Source organism: Saccopteryx leptura, chromosome 3 (assembly GCF_036850995.1).
Source record: "Saccopteryx leptura isolate mSacLep1 chromosome 3, mSacLep1_pri_phased_curated, whole genome shotgun sequence".
In the NCBI taxonomy this organism is placed as follows: Eukaryota; Metazoa; Chordata; class Mammalia; order Chiroptera; family Emballonuridae; genus Saccopteryx; species Saccopteryx leptura.
The window spans coordinates 137,873,903-137,889,628 of NC_089505.1; the positions used below are offsets into that span (position 1 = coordinate 137,873,903).

Genomic DNA, 15,726 nt, shown 5'->3' on the forward strand with positions numbered 1-15,726 from the left:
GGTTTCACCCGACTTCTGAGTAGCAAGATGAGATTAAAGCCCTCCTAAGAAGTCCCTAAATTCCTTTTACCACTCTTTCCACAAACCTTCTCTTTTTTCAACCATGGCCTAAGGCATAAAAGGAGAGTGGGGGAAAACCAAAGCAATCCTAGTAACATTTGTGGTAGAAAATCTGACCAGATTGGTATGTGTGGATTTCGTATTATTCTAAACTCCCATTATTCTCAATGGGCAAATTTAGGGAGTAGCTTGGATGCCTGATGTTTGCAGACCTGCCAAAGCACATTTGAAGGGTTTCTAATGAGAACGGGGGGCCTTAGGCCTTAGGGGCTCCCAGTCCCACCTGTGTATTCCCAGCCCCAGCCTAAGCTGGAGGTAAAGTAGGCTCTTCAGAGGAGGAAAAGTAAGAACACCCAGGGCTTCTTTGGAGGTGCAAGGCTGCCCTACCACAGAAACCTCAGGAAGTCAAAACGCATAGACCTCATTCACTCTTTTTATTAGTGATCTTCCGTATTCTTGCAAATACCATACTACTGCAGTCTTATCATTTCCAATGTGTGTTTAAATCGGAATAGAATGTATTACACGCATAATTTTTCCTCAAATTACATTTGTGAGATACAAGGCTGGATGATGCTGCTCATTCCCAAACTGAAACGCAAGCCTTGTGTTTCCAAACACCGCTGTGAAGCAGAGCCAACACCTTCCCATTTCTGAGTTGGACACAAGTAACTATTATGTGCTGCTCCGGAAACTATGACAGAACGTTATTCATCTGTTTGTTTTAATAGTTCATAGCCAAGAAAAAAAAAAAAACTTTAAAGATTTAATTTAATTTTTAAAGCAAAAAAAAAAAAGAAAAAGAAAAATGCTGTGAGAAAGAGTGAGGGACTCATTTGCTAAGGAAATAAATGTTAACAGGTGTCGGTATTTGGGTGTGGGAAACAGCACATGATGCTCGACACAGACATCTCAACATTGCTTGTGCTCACCAAGGCCTGCCGGGAGGAGAAGAGGAGCTGGAGCCAGCGGATTCTCCGCCGGACAGATCGGGGTCTTCTCTGGGAGGCGTTACTCCTCAGGGTGGACATGCCTGCCTTGGCTCACTTTGAAAACTGATGACTTTTAAAGGTCAAGTGTGTTAACTCTTCGCCCTCTTCAATGCCCACTTTCAGATTGCTCTTTAGAAAACGGAGTTTGTGAAATAACTTGGGGATCACACACTTAACCCGTAACTTCTTGATCACGGCCACCCAGAGGCAAAATGTGTTCTCGGTTCTCCCTACAACGGCCCTTCTCTCCTTCACGCTGACCAGCTTCTCTGTGTCTCCACCCGTATTTGTCCTGATGCCCCTTCTCTGAGGGTCTTCTAGGCCAGGGTGTGGGAAGTTAAAGCGGATATGACTCAAAGTCTTTCCCCTCCTCCTGCTTGACATTTAACCAAGGTTGTTGCAAGGCTCCCGATCTTCTCAGGAAAGGGAAGGAGGTATTTTTTGGAGGGGTGGTAATTTTTTTACTACATCAGATTGCAATTTGTCCTTGAGTTTCTTTGTCTCTGATCTTTTATCCACACTGGAATAATTCTGCAGCCTTTACTTGGATCCTTTATTTTATCATGTATTCTCCTTTTCAATTAAAAGACAGAGCAGGTTTGCAGCTTAAAGAAAGCTACTGCGCCCTGGCCGGTTGGCTCAGCGGTAGAGCGTCGGCCTGGCGTGCGGGGAACCCGGGTTCGATTCCCGGCCAGGGCACATAGGAGAAGCGCCCATTTGCTTCTCCACCCCCACCCCTCCTTCCTCTCTGTCTCTCTCTTCCCCTCCCGCAGCCGAGGCTCCATTGGAGCAAAGATGGCCCGGGCACTGGCCCGGGCACTGGGGATGGCTCCTTGGCCTCTGTCCCAGGCGCTAGAGTGGCTCTGGTCGAGGCAGAGCGACACCCCAGAGGGGCAGAGCATCGCGCCCTGATGGGCAGAGCGTCGCCCCTGGTGGGCGTGCCGGGTGGATCCCGGTCGGGCTCATGCGGGAGTCTATCTGACTGTCTCTCCCCGTTTCCAGCTTCAGAAAAATACAGGAAAAAAAAAAAAAAGAAAGAAAGCTGACTGCACCTCACGAGGAAGAACTCTGCCTCTGAGGTGGGAAGCTTTACGCCCGCCCTGAGGTTACTAGAGCCAGGCGTGGGAAGCACCGTGTGTGTGTGTGTGTGTGTGTGTGTGTGTGTGTGTGTGTGTGTACTAGAGCCAGGCGTGGGAAGCACCGTGTGTGTGTGTGTGTGTGTGTGTGTGTGTGTGTGTGTGTACTAGAGCCAGGCGTGGGAAGCACCGTGTGTGTGTGTGTGTGTGTGTGTGTGTGTGTGTGTACTAGAGCCAGGCGTGGGAAGCACCGTGTGTGTGTGTGTGTATGTGTGCGCGCGCGCGCGCTGTGTTTTAACCAGATCAACTACTATGTGGCCTGATTTACACATTTAAAAAGGGATACTTTCCATTCATTTATGGCCATGGTGGTCTTTTGGGAAGGCGCTAGTAGGTTATTTTTGCTTGGGTAAAGAGAAAGTACTTCCTGTGTGAGAAAAAATAACCCGCACTTGGCTCAATTGCTCACTAGAGCGTAGGTAGGGACCCAGAAGCTCTCTGAGCTGTGTGACGACTTTCCTTCAAACCAAAACTCAGGGTTTTGGGGGCGGGCATCATGATGCGATTTCATCTTTGTGGCTCAACATGCGGGGCCGAACGGAGTACATTCCAAAGCGTTGGGTTATTTAATTCACAACAACCTGTCCCCTTGATGCTGCAGTGCGTGGGCTGGCAGAACCACCTTCTCTGCCATTCCAGCTGAAGAGCCGTGCGCACGAGAACAAAGAAGCCTGCTGATACTGTGTGAATTATCACTGCTTAGAGCCCCTTAGTCAGCTCGGAAAGAACCCAAGTGACCCCCAAATCTCTCCCCAGCTCTGAGGCTTGAAATTTCAACCACTGGTCCTCTCCCAAAGTCCCTTGTGTATAAATGAGACATTTTTTAAAACTGAGGTGAAATTTACATGACACAAAATCAACCATTTTAAAGTGAACAAGTCACAAGTTTGTGCAACCACCACCTCTATCTAGTTCCAAAATATTTTCATCACAACAAAATAAAACTCCACACCCATTGAGTAATTACTCCCTATTTCTCCCTCCCCCAGCTCCTGGTAACCACTAGCCTGCTTTCTATCTCTGTAGATTTACTTATTCTAGAGATTTCATATGAGTGGGACCCTATGATACGTAGCCATTTGTGTCTGGCTTATTTTACTTAGCATGTTTCGGTACTTGGTTTCATTTTTTGTGACTGAGTAACATTCTGTATGTATCTACCACATTTGTGTAAGTACCTGTTTCCAATTCTTATGTTTAATAAGATTTTATAGTTGCAAAGTACCTTTGCATCCATTCTCTTCCCACTAAGGAAAGGCATGCATTTTAACTGGCCTGACTGCCCAAAAGGGGAACTTTTTAGCCTAACTCATCAGCAAGAATCAGTTCAGCTGGTCAAGTCTATTTATTAGTCCTGCCCATGCTCCAGTGTGAAATCTGATGAGGAGAAAAGTGGTTTCCAGTTTGGAGGGTGCCTGGTGGGAAGAAAGGTTGATTGAAGTGAATGGGATTGAAGGGGATTGAAGTGAATGGGAACTAAAATGAATTTTAGGTGGGAAATGACCTAATCAAGTCTGGGTTGTGACAAAGTGACTGATGAGTCAGACAAAAGAGAGATCCCTTCTGCTGATGACACCCACACCCTTCCTGACTGGTCTGCCCTTTCTGTCATTTAACCTGTCCACAAGTGGGTCCTGGACCTAAATGCAAAGTCAGAGAGGACTGTTTTCCTCTTCCACATACAGACCTCTCAAAATTGCCCAGCCTTCTTGGCTATACAACGTTCAGTAACGATAAGAATGTCCCACAGCCAATAACAATCTACACTGAGGCCTTTCTGAGCAAACAGATCATCTCTCCTGGAAGCATTTGAATTTAGAAATAGGCCAAGCCTTGAACAAGTAAGTGAATTGTTAATGACAGGAATTCAGCCACCAGGGACCTGCCCAGAGGGCTTTCTGTGAGGTTGTGATAAAGATGAAACGAGGTCTTCTGAGTACCTTCCTGACACACAATAGTGGCTCCTGTTCTGTGTCTACATACAATAGGGAATCAGGCCCCCAGATTATAAGATTTTTTTTTTTTACTTTTTATTTTGAAATAAACTAATATATATATTATACATTTAAAAATATGTATTTATAGTTAAGCAAAGTCACAAAAATAGTACAGAGTTTCCCTGTCAGTTGACCCTTGAACAACTCAGTTTTGATGGCACAGGTTCACTTATGTGTGGAATTTTAAAAATAAATACTGTCAGCCTTTTGCATCTGTGGGTTTCAACCAAACACGGATTGCAATACTGTTGAATCCACGTTTGCAAAGGGCTGACTCTAGAATCAAAAGTTGTATGTGGATTTTGGATCACACCGAGGTGGGCAGCCCTAACCCCCATGTTGTTCAAGGGTCAGCTATATATGATACTTCATCCCATTTCCCCTAATGTTGGCAACTGGCCCCGTGTTACACAACACACCTTTTCGTGTTGAGAGGATGCTCTTCCTTGCTCACTGACCTGAGACGTTTGTCCAGGAATGTGTAGCTGTGGACTTCTGCTGTCACTGTAACACTCCTTGGGGCTGAGACTTGCGGGGGGCAGTGTGTCTCTTGCCTTGTCGCTTCCTGGATGGATGCTGCTTCTGCTGCCACAGTGGGCGCAATCACTCTCAGCCCTGTTTGCGTGTGTCTTACGAGCTCTTTGCTCTTGGGGACAGGAGGAGACCCTGGAGGGGCAAGGCAAACTGTGTTTGCTTTTTCCCTATCACATGACCGCGAATTAGGAGGGTCTTAGAGGCTGGCAGTGTGGTACCTAAATTACCTTTATGAGAAACATGAGTTCCCACCGCCAGGCAGCCCTGCATCGGGACGTCACCGCGAGGTGGCTGGAGCACGTCGGTGCCAGCCACGGTGATGAATGGCTCGAGTCCCACTTGCCCTTTCCCGGCAGCTTCTCTTCTCTGGAGAACGCCGCCTCGGGCGCACTCACTGCAAGTGCCCTTGCACTCCTCCTGCCTGGCCGCTTCCTGTTTCTAATTTGCTGAGCATGTAGGACTTCGATGATGAAAGAAGTGTGCGCTGGAGAAAAGCATGAAGCTGATTAATACCGGAGGAGCATTGGTCTCCCTCCAGCCCGGACCAGCAGGGAAGATGGGAAGGAGGAAAGGCAGTTGTGACTTTATGTTTCAAGGAAAACCTTTTTGCCACCCTGCATCTTCACAGCAGAAAGCCCCTGTAAGCCGTGCCAAAGCTTCCATAGTCAGACTACTACAGGTATTTGGGAGGTAGCTGAATACCATAGTTACAGGCACTACTTTGGGGTAAATCTAACTATGTCACTTTTGACAAGTTCTTTACTCTTTCTGACCCTCAGTTTTCCTATTTGTCAAATGGGAGTAATTACACTGGCACCTTCATTATAAGATTGTTCTCAGGATTAAATGGCTTAAAATCAGTTTAGTATGTAAGTGGAATTTAGTATGTAAGTGCAAAATAAAGACACCTTATAAAGTCCCTTGTTTAGAAATAAATTAGGCTGATTTAGTTAAAAGTGGGTGTTGAAAAGCAGAGAACATCATTACAGATCTAATAATGTGGTATTAATGGCTTGAGCTTAAATTTTAAGTTTAAATATCGGGTCTGCCACTCACTGGCTTTGTGAATATGAGCCACTTACTCAACTTCTCTGAACTTGAATGTCTCCCGCTGTAAAATACAGATGATAACACTTCATAAGGAGCAGCTTTGAAGCAATCATTTAGCACAGCACCCAGCACAGAGAGTGGCAGACACTTAATACATGTTTGTTTTTCTAGCGCTGTGGTTCTCAACCACATTCAGATCACTCGAGAGCTTTTTTAAAAGCATGAATGCCTCAGCTCTATCCCCAGAGAGGAGGATTTAGTGAGTCTGAGGTGGGGCTTAGGCCTTGGTGTTCTCAAAAGCCTCCTAAGGAGATTCTTATAAGCAGCCAGGGCTGAGCACCACATGACATTTGGGATGTTCGTTTGTTTGTTTTAAAATCTGGACCCAGAAGACCAACTAGAAAATCAGGAATTCTGCGCACAGCCACACATGCAATATACCTGCAGCTCTCAGCCTTTCATTGACAAGAAATGTGGGGACAAGAAGTTGCATTCCATTTTATTCTGGAAGAAAAAAAATGTTCAAAAAGTTCTTTCAGAGTCTTGAACTGGAAAGGTGGTAAGAAGTTTAGCCTAAGCCTCACACATAAAATATGGAAACTCCCAGTAGGTTAGGGATTTAAATCTGGGGGCAATTCCAGGGTTTTGTCCTCCCAAGAGATCAAGTTGAGGCCCTGACAATTTAGTGTGGGGGAGGAAGAGGTGTTCTCATAGTGACACCTTAAAAATCCTGGGCTCTGCTGAGGCCCGGGGATAGACAAGCCTCATCTGTAACAGCCAGGGGCAGGGGAATGGGGGTGGGGTGGCGGATATCAGTACTTTGGTTTCCGAGATCCAAGGCTAGGTCATCGAGAACCTTCTTTCTCCCTGTAGGTTTATGGTATTAGTTACCCAATAAAATTGGGGTTAATTTTACAACCCAAGTAAACTTTAAGCCAAAAAGACTTCAACATTACTCTAGGATTTATGAAAGCAAACACATGGAGTGCTTGCAGGGTTTTGCAATGTTAAAATTTCAATGTCTTTATGTTGGGTATATGATATATTCATTTGTATTTGTACTTAAAGTTTACATGTTTAAAAGTTTTGCAGCACAGACTATTTTTGGGACTAAACTGAAGGTACTTCCCCTGTCTCTACTTTTAAAATGACTGGTTTAGTGAATGGGAAGCAGAAGGCAGCTAAAAACTAATGTCTTAAGGATCAACCCTCTCAGATTTTTTTTCATCTGGTTTTTTATTAAAGTAGGCTTTCTACATTCCCACCCTGAACCTCCCAAAATGGTCAGGGCCATAGCACTAACCATTGTTCACTTTACAAAACAAGAGCTTAGTAAATAATTGTCCTTAAAAATAAATGTCTTCTTGGGTCATTGTAAATGTTTTAATAATCATCATTTACCTCTGAGTTGCACTTTTTTTTAAAGTATTTACATTATTTGATAGGTTCCTCATGAGTTTTCACCTGTAGAGAGGTCAACTGTTATCTTCCTCTTATAGATGAGAAAAAGATGGCTCAGAGGCGCAGAGAGATTGCCTAAGGATATGTGAATGTTAAACCCAGGAAGGGAATTTTTTTTTCCTGACTTTTGCTTTAAAGTACTTTAACTTAAACCAAAGAAGAAAAATATTTTGTTCAGATGATGTATTGATCCTAGCCCAGTTAACAAAGGAGGAACATCATGGTGAAAGTCAGCCCATAACGTGGAAGGTGGCCTTTTGCTTGGCTGTGGTCTGCCTTTGAGAAACAGCTGAATATTCTGTACTCTGGTGTCTCGTTTATTATAGGCTCTTATGGGAGTTTATGTTCTCTGTCCTTTGGAACTAAACCTGCCATTTTGGGTCCTAATCTCTAGCCCAAGGGTCCTGCGTGTGGCCCCCTGAGGCCATTTATCCGGCCACCGCCACACTTCTGGAAGGGGCACCTCTTTCATTGGTGGTCAGTGAGATGCATCCCGTGATCGGCGGCGCTGCCACATACAGTATTACTTCCGGTGACGCGGGACGTATGCTTCACGGCTCCTGAAGCATGTCATATCACTTGTTACCACTAGCAGTGACAAATATGGAACCGGACATTGACCATCTCATTAGCCAAAAGCAGGCCCATAGTTCCCATTGAAATACTGGTCAGTTTGTTGATTTAAATTTACTTGTTCTTTCTTTTAAATATTGTATTCCCGTTTTGTTTTTTTACATTAAAATAAGATATGTGCAGTGTGCATAGGGATTTGTTCATAGCTTTTTATAGTCCGGCCCTCCAACGGTCTAAGGGACAGTGAACTGGCCCCCTGTGTAAAAGTTTGGGGATCCCTGCTCTAGCCTTTTACCTGCAGCCATTTGCCACACTGTAACTATCGCCTTCCTTTCTAGTGTCCCCTTGTCTTCAGGACAAAACCTACTCTTCCCCACTCCAAAACCTTTTTTAAAAAAAATAAATTATTATTGTAAGGCAGCAATTTAAAAAAAAGATTATATGTTAACATTTTAGGCAATCATGAAAGCAAGATTTCCATTGACATCTTCATTAGATTACCTTGGATTTGGTGACTCATTTGAAATTTTCCAATTCACAGTTTGCCCTGGTCCTCACTCTGCAGGGTAGAGGTAACAAGTCTTAAGCAGTGAGGGGCCACATGACTGGACTGCCTTCCTGTTTATTTCCAGGTGTACCTAGCTACTCACCCCGTGGAGCCACCTAACGACCTATCCGTTGCAGTGGATCTTGTGCATAATGCACCCACACCTTTGTATCAAATGAAGCAAAAATAAGCTGTGTTTAAAAAACAAAAAAACAAAACAAAACTGTAGAACATGTGCTCAGATTTCCGATTCATTTCCTCTTTACTCTTACAACTACATCATCTTCCAGCCCACCACCAGCTGCAAATATATGTGTTTTTCTACCATATTTAAGGATTATTTTGTGCTTCAGGATGGCTTTCTGGAGGTGAAGGAAACTTGACCAATGTGACCAACAGATGTTTTAAGTGATGGATGGAACTGAGGAAAAGCCCGATTCCTTAGCCCAGTCTTTAGGATACTGTGCCAAACTGCGCCCCCTAGTGACTGTTTAGAGCATTGCGCAGTCAGGTCCAACTGTATATGTATGTTTATACTGCAGCTGTTAATGCCTATGCTCTGTTTTTAGAGATGAATATGAAGAAGATGGATTCTGTCAGCCATACAGAGGGATTGCATGTGCAAGATTTATTGGCAACCGTACTGTCTATATGGAGTCTTTGCACATGCAAGGGGAAATAGAAAATCAGATCACAGGTAGGTAAAACCAATGTAATTCTATTTATACATTGAATAACTATTTTTCTCACCAATAGTTTTCTTGAGTCTCTCTGTTGACAAAGGTTTAGGCTACACATAGGGATTAGGAACAGGACCATAAAGAAGTATGAGAGATGATCTCTGGGCTCTGGAATTTACATTAAAATAATTTATTGAAGGTTGCTCTTAGGGGAAAAGGAAGCTTAAAATGCCTCACATTCATTTAACACACAGTAAATATTATCAAATGTTTTTGGTGTACCAGGAACTGGGCTGGGCCCTGGGGTTTATGATGGTATGGTGAATAAGCCAGGTTGTCTCTGCCCTCACAGAGCTTACTATCTGGAGGCAACATCATGTAGAGTAAAAGGGAATATTTAGAGACTCAGAGACATGAACAAGAATGTGATGGCAATGGGGGTGGGGGTGGGGGGAGGGGGCGAGGAAGGAGAGAGGGGGTGGGGGAGGGGAGGGGCACAAAGAAAACCAGATAGAAGGTGACAGAAGACAATTTGACTTTGGGGGAGGGGTATACAGCACAATCAAATGTCAAAATAATCTGGAGATATTTTCTCTCAACATATGTACCCTGATTTATTAATGTCACTGCATTAAATTTAATTAAAAAAATTTTTTTTAAAAAGGGAATAGAGTCTAGAATTCTGGATGCTAATCCCAAAACTGCCATTACTGTTACTTTTGGGAAATCTTTTACTTTCCATAAAAATCTTTTGACTTCATTTGCAAAATGAGTGATGAGGCAAGATGATCACAGGTCTCTTCCTGCTCTAGCTTTCTATACTGTACCCATCATTTTTCTGAATTGAAAGTGTCCTTACCAGAAATCTAATAGTGAAATGTTTTAGCACACAGGAGTTAGGTAGTATAGACTACCTTACATGATTTTGCACACCTAGTTCTGGTGGTTATAGCCTTCTTGTACCTCTTTTGTTAGTGTGGTTAATTATGCCTCTGTGCTACATACCCTTGCAAGCCATTAAAATTACCTGTATAAGATTCTGATAAGGGGCCCCGGCCAGTTGGCTCAGCGGTAGAGCGTCGGCCTGGCGTGCGGGGGACCCTGGTTCGATTCCCGGCCAGGGCACATAGGAGAAGCGCCCACTTGCTTCTCCACCCCCCCTCCTTCCTCTCTGTCTCTCTCTTCCCCTCCCGCAGCCAAGGCTCCATTGGAGCAAAGATGGCCCGGGCGCTGGGGATGGCTCCTTGGCCGCTGCCCCAGGCGCTAGAGTGGCTCTGGTCGTGGCAGAGCGACGCCCCGGAGGGGCAGAGCATTGCCCCCTGGTGGGCAGAGCGTCGCCCCTGGTGGGCGTGCCGGGTGGATCCCGGTCGGGCGCATGCGGGAGTCTGTCTGACTGTCTCTCCCCGTTTCCAGCTTCAGAAAAATACAAAAAAAAAAAAAGATTCTGAGAAGGCCCTGGCCTATTGGCTCAGTGGTAGAGTGACGACCCAGCATGTGGAAGTCCCAGATTTATTTCCTGGTCAGGGCACACAGGAGAAGCGACCATCTCCTCCTTCTCTTTCTCTCTCTCTCTCTTCCCCTCCTGCAGCCATGGCTCAATTGAATCAGGCGCCTCATCCCCTGGCACTGAGGATGGCTCCAATGGAGCCTCTGCCTCAGGCACTAAAAATAGCTCTGTTGTGAGCATGGCCTTAGATGGGCAGAGCATCAGTCCCAGACAGGGGTTGTCAGGTGGATCCTGGTCCAGGAGCATGTGGGAATCTGTCTCTGTATCTCCCCTACTCATACTTAGAAAAGCAAATAAATAGAAGATTCTAATAAGGTTGCCAGCTTTAGCAAATTAAAATACAAGACATCCTGTTACATTTGCATTTTCAATAAACAACGAATAATTTTATAGTGGAAGTATGTCCCAAATCTTTATCTGAAATTCCAGTGTAACTGGATGCCTTGGAGTTTATCCGGCCACCCTGAGATCTAAGAGAGGCAAGAACCAACCCAAAGTAGGAACTTAGAGCAGCAAAAAATTCAGAAACTCTGTCCTGCAAGGAATTTGAAGGAACAAAGAGGTGGCAGTGGGAGCAGCTTAACCTGTAGAATTAACAGTAGGAAGATGTAGTTGCTACTTGCTGAGGCCCTTACGCTTTCAAGGGGAAGGATTCTGTGAAGTAGGGCTGATGGGTAGGGGCTGCCCAAGGCATGTTTCAACCTAATATGAGAACATTTAACATATGTTTTTACTAAGTATTCATGAAAACAAATGGGAGTTCTGTTATAAATAATTGGTCACCTATTTATAATAATCCTTTCAAACATTTTCAATGGACATCAATTTACTGGAAAGTGTTACAGTTAAAAAAAAAAAAAAGTCCCTTTAACTTTGTTTAGCCCAGCTTTTCTCAAACATGGAATCTTAGTTTCTCCAATCCTAGTCATATTCTACAGAATTATTGTTCTGAGGAACATTTTTTGGGAAACAGTGTACCAGCAGCCTCACGAGCTGCCTCGTGAGTGAGCTCTTTGTCACTGGAGGGATGCGAAGGGGGGCTGGTGCTCAGTTTGTACTTGGAGACCATGCTGGCTATGAGGTTAGGCTAAGCGACCGCTAACATTCTTCAGTACTCACTGGAACAACTGAGTTCTGCTCATTGAGAACTTCTGAGTGAGTCACCTCCTTTTCAGAAGATGGAGTAGAAAGTATTCAAGCCACAAAGAAATTAAGCAAGTTACCCAAAGTCACCCACCAACTAAGGAGGCGAAACAGCAGGCCTACTCCTGTGCTCAGGCGCGGCCACTGGCAAGCTCTGCTCTACAGCTGTCAAGTGTTTTAGAAACCTCACAAAACTAATAAAAAAAGTACCGGATGAAACATACAGTTCTGTTCCTTTGTAGTAAAAATGAAAAATATAACGTACTTTAACCTAATTAATTCTTTTTATTAGGAAACGGTACACATGTAACTTAATCCTGTTTTTTTAACTTTGTAGTCAAAATGATTTTTTCCAAGCCAGTGAAAGTAAGCTGCTCAGACATCTGAAATGAATCTCCTCTCTTGGCCTTGTCTGTTTGAGCACAGCATATTCCTTCCAATGTGTTTATAGCTGATATTTGTTGCCTAGATAACCAAAGATAAACCCTGGCCCTCGGGAGCTAATAACTGTGTTTGTTTTCCAGCCGCCTTCACCATGATTGGCACCTCCAGCCACTTATCTGACAAGTGTTCTCAGTTCGCCATCCCTTCCCTGTGCCACTACGCCTTCCCTTACTGTGACGAAACCTCCTCCGTCCCAAAGCCCCGTGACTTGTGTCGCGATGAATGTGAAATCCTGGAAAATGTCCTGTGTCAAACAGAGTACATTTTTGCAAGATCAAACCCCATGATTCTGATGAGGCTGAAGCTGCCAAACTGTGAAGATCTGCCCCAGCCAGAGAGCCCCGAGGCTGCAAACTGTATCCGGATTGGAATTCCCATGGCAGATCCGATCAATAAAAGTAGGTGTTAGTCCCTGACCCTTTGTGCCGCCCTGGGGGCCAGCAGCCCTGTGGCACAGTAAAATCTGGACTTTGATACATAGTAATGGTTTCTGCTGGTACTCCGATTACCTTCCAATGGGCTAAGTATTGTACATACCCTTCATGAAGATAATAATTTTAAAATATGGTAGCTGGTTCCACAGTGACTTAAAAATAGAATTACCACATGACTCAGCGATGCCACTCCTGGGTTATCTACCCAAAAGAATTAAAAATAAGTGTTCAGACAAAAAAATCATATGCAAGTGTTCATACCAGCTTTATTCATATTAGCTAAAAAGGCGGAACCAACCCAAATGTCCACCAGAGGAGAAGTAGATAAACAAATTGTGGTATATCCACATAATGAAATATTATTCATCCATAAAAACAAGTAAGTATTATCTGTAAACAGGAATAAATATTATTCATCCATAAAGAGGAATAAAATGAATTATTATTCTACCATAAAAAGGAATAAAACCTTGCTACAACATGACTGAACTTTGAAAACATTATGGTAGTGAAAGAAGCCAGACACTGCAGTATGACTCCATTTATATTAAATGTTCAGAATAGACAAATCCATAGAGACCAAAAAAAAACCCCCCAAAACACCCAGATTAGTGGTTGCCAGAGGCTGGGGGGGGGGGAGGGGTAACAGGGAAAGACGGCTCAATGAGTATGGGGTTTCCTTGTGGTATGATTTAAGAGTTCTGGAACAAGATAGTGTGGAGGTTGCATGATATTTTGAATGTTTGCAATGCATTGATGGTAAATTTTATGGCGTGTGTATTGTACCCCAGATTTGAAGGTAATACGTATCCAGGGCTGGCCTCCTCCCCCTATCCTCTCACTGCCATCGAGCAACGGCTTTCCTCTGTGCAATTCCCATTCATCTAGAATTAACCTCATTGGTAATCTTTTTCCATTTCCTTTTGGTAGTTCATACTATTTTTATTAGTTAAATAACTTAATGCATCTAAAATGCTTAGAATTATACTTAGCACATAATAATGGTAATATCATCATATTATCATTACCTCTCTAAATTTTAATTTATTTCAACTCCTTAGATTTTCTCCAGGGCTGCCAAGTAATAGACACCCTGGTCACCTGGGAGGAGTATTTAATCAGACCTGCTTCTCAAGGGTGTTCAGTCCCATCAGTACAGAAATGGCCTTAACTCCTGTTAGAAACCAATAGTGCACTGCCCCTAATAAACATTCTCTGTGAATTAGGTTTCTTTTTTATTATTATTAAATTGTTCTTTTTTTCTAATTGAATTTTATCAGGATGACACTGGTTAACATAATTATACAGGTTTCAGGTGCCCAATTCTATAACAAGTCAGGTCTCCAACCATCAAAAAGACCCTGAATAGTCAGTCACAGCAACTTAGGAAAGAACAACAAAGTTGAAGGAATCACACTACCTGATATCAAACTATACTACAAGGCCATAGTAACCAAAACAGCATGGAACTGGCATAAAAGCAGACATATAGATCAATGGGACAGAATAGAGAGCCCAGAAATCAGCCCATGCCTATATGGTCAATCAATATTTGGCAAAGGAGGCAAGAGCATGCAGTGGGGTAAAGACAGTCTTTTCAATAAATGGTTTTGGGAAAGTTGGACAGATACATACAAAAATATATATGAAACTAGACCACCTTAATACACCATACACATGAATAAACTCAAAATGGATTAAAGACTTAAATATTAGACACAAAACTATAAAAATCCTAGAAGAAAACAGCCAGTAGAACCTCTGACATTTCTTATAGAATAAGATTCTATATCACATGATTCAAATCTGCAGAAGTGGAAGAAACAGTTTAGCTTGAACCTTCCCTGGACCATTCACTAGGAAATTACTTCTATGCTCCATTTCTGATTTTTTTTTCTATGTTCAACATTTAAAATACTTGTGGAGTACTGGTTTTATTCCTGAAGCATAAGCTTTACATTCTCCCAGGAATGTAGCTACAAGGCAAGCCCTGTGCCCCAGCCCAGCAAGCAGGGAGGCTGCCCACAGTGGCCCCTGACTGGCAGGGCAGCCTTGGCCATGTAATTGCACATCCTGCATCCAGAAACTGCTGTCTGGGAGCTCCAGCATCCCCTCTCCTTCCTTCTCACAGTTTGAGCTTTTCTATTGTGTTTTTCAGATCATAGGTGCTATAACAGCACAGGTGTGGACTACCGGGGCACCGTCAGTGTGACCAAGTCAGGGCGCCAGTGCCAGCCGTGGAACTCCCAGTACCCCCACACCCACACCTTCACTGCCCTCCGCTTCCCGGAGCTGAATGGAGGACATTCCTACTGCCGCAACCCAGGGAATCAGAAGGAAGCTCCCTGGTGCTTCACCTTGGACGAAAACTTTAAATTTGACCTGTGTGACATCCCAGCATGTGGTAAATAGCAAGTCATTGCATTTATTATAGTCCAATCAGCGTTAGAAGAGCCCATTCCATCCCCCTGTCCTTAGGAGAATCCTAGGAGGGGCCAAGGAGATTGATGGTGTTTGATCTCACACTATGTTTCTAGGACAGAAGGACCTTGTTGTTTTGCCATAAGACACCTTTTAGAGTACCAGAGCACACTCTCAAGGAGTGAACTGCTTTTATTCCTGCAGCCATTGTGTTAGTGGGTATGAAGCACCATCTCTTCACAGGCACAGGGGAAACAGCTTAGCACAATCACTCATGTAGAAAAAGACATTACCCACAATGGTCCATGTCCAAGTGCACCTTTGCAGTGCAACAGGTGTATTGGAAGCAGAGAAAGAACTGTTTTCCCTGTGTCCTCGAGAACACCCACAAGATAGGAGCAATTTGCAGCTGTTACTCAGGTACAGTATTTAGGGAAAACTGTGAATAAGCTGTGTCCTTTGGCTCATTCTTTTACTATAGAAGTATAGAAAGAAAATGAAATTTCTGAATCAGTTCCTTTTTCTCTTTTCTTTTTCTTTTTTTTTTCTTTTCAAGTGAGACAGACTCCCACATGCACCCCAACCGGGATCCACCTGGCAACCCCCATCTGGGGCCAATGTTTGAATCAACTGAGCTATCCTCAGTGCCTGCGGCCAATGCTCAAACCAATCGAGCCACTGGCTGCAAGGGGGAAGAGAGAGAAAAGCAGGAGAGGGGAGAAGAGAAGCAGATGGTCACTTCTCATG

The 15,726-nt window shown here is 43.8% G+C and overlaps 1 protein-coding gene across 1 annotated transcript in view; it reads left to right on the forward strand.

The window, feature by feature from the left end:
• ROR1 (receptor tyrosine kinase like orphan receptor 1) overlaps window positions 1-15,726 on the forward strand; it is a 456,010-nt gene that overhangs the window by 407,663 nt on the left and 32,621 nt on the right. The window contains exons 5-7 of the mRNA XM_066376479.1: window positions 8,920-9,047; window positions 12,205-12,522; window positions 14,717-14,962. Of these exons, the coding sequence (XP_066232576.1) occupies window positions 8,920-9,047; window positions 12,205-12,522; window positions 14,717-14,962 (692 nt within the window). The remainder of the gene's footprint in view (window positions 1-8,919; window positions 9,048-12,204; window positions 12,523-14,716; window positions 14,963-15,726) is intronic.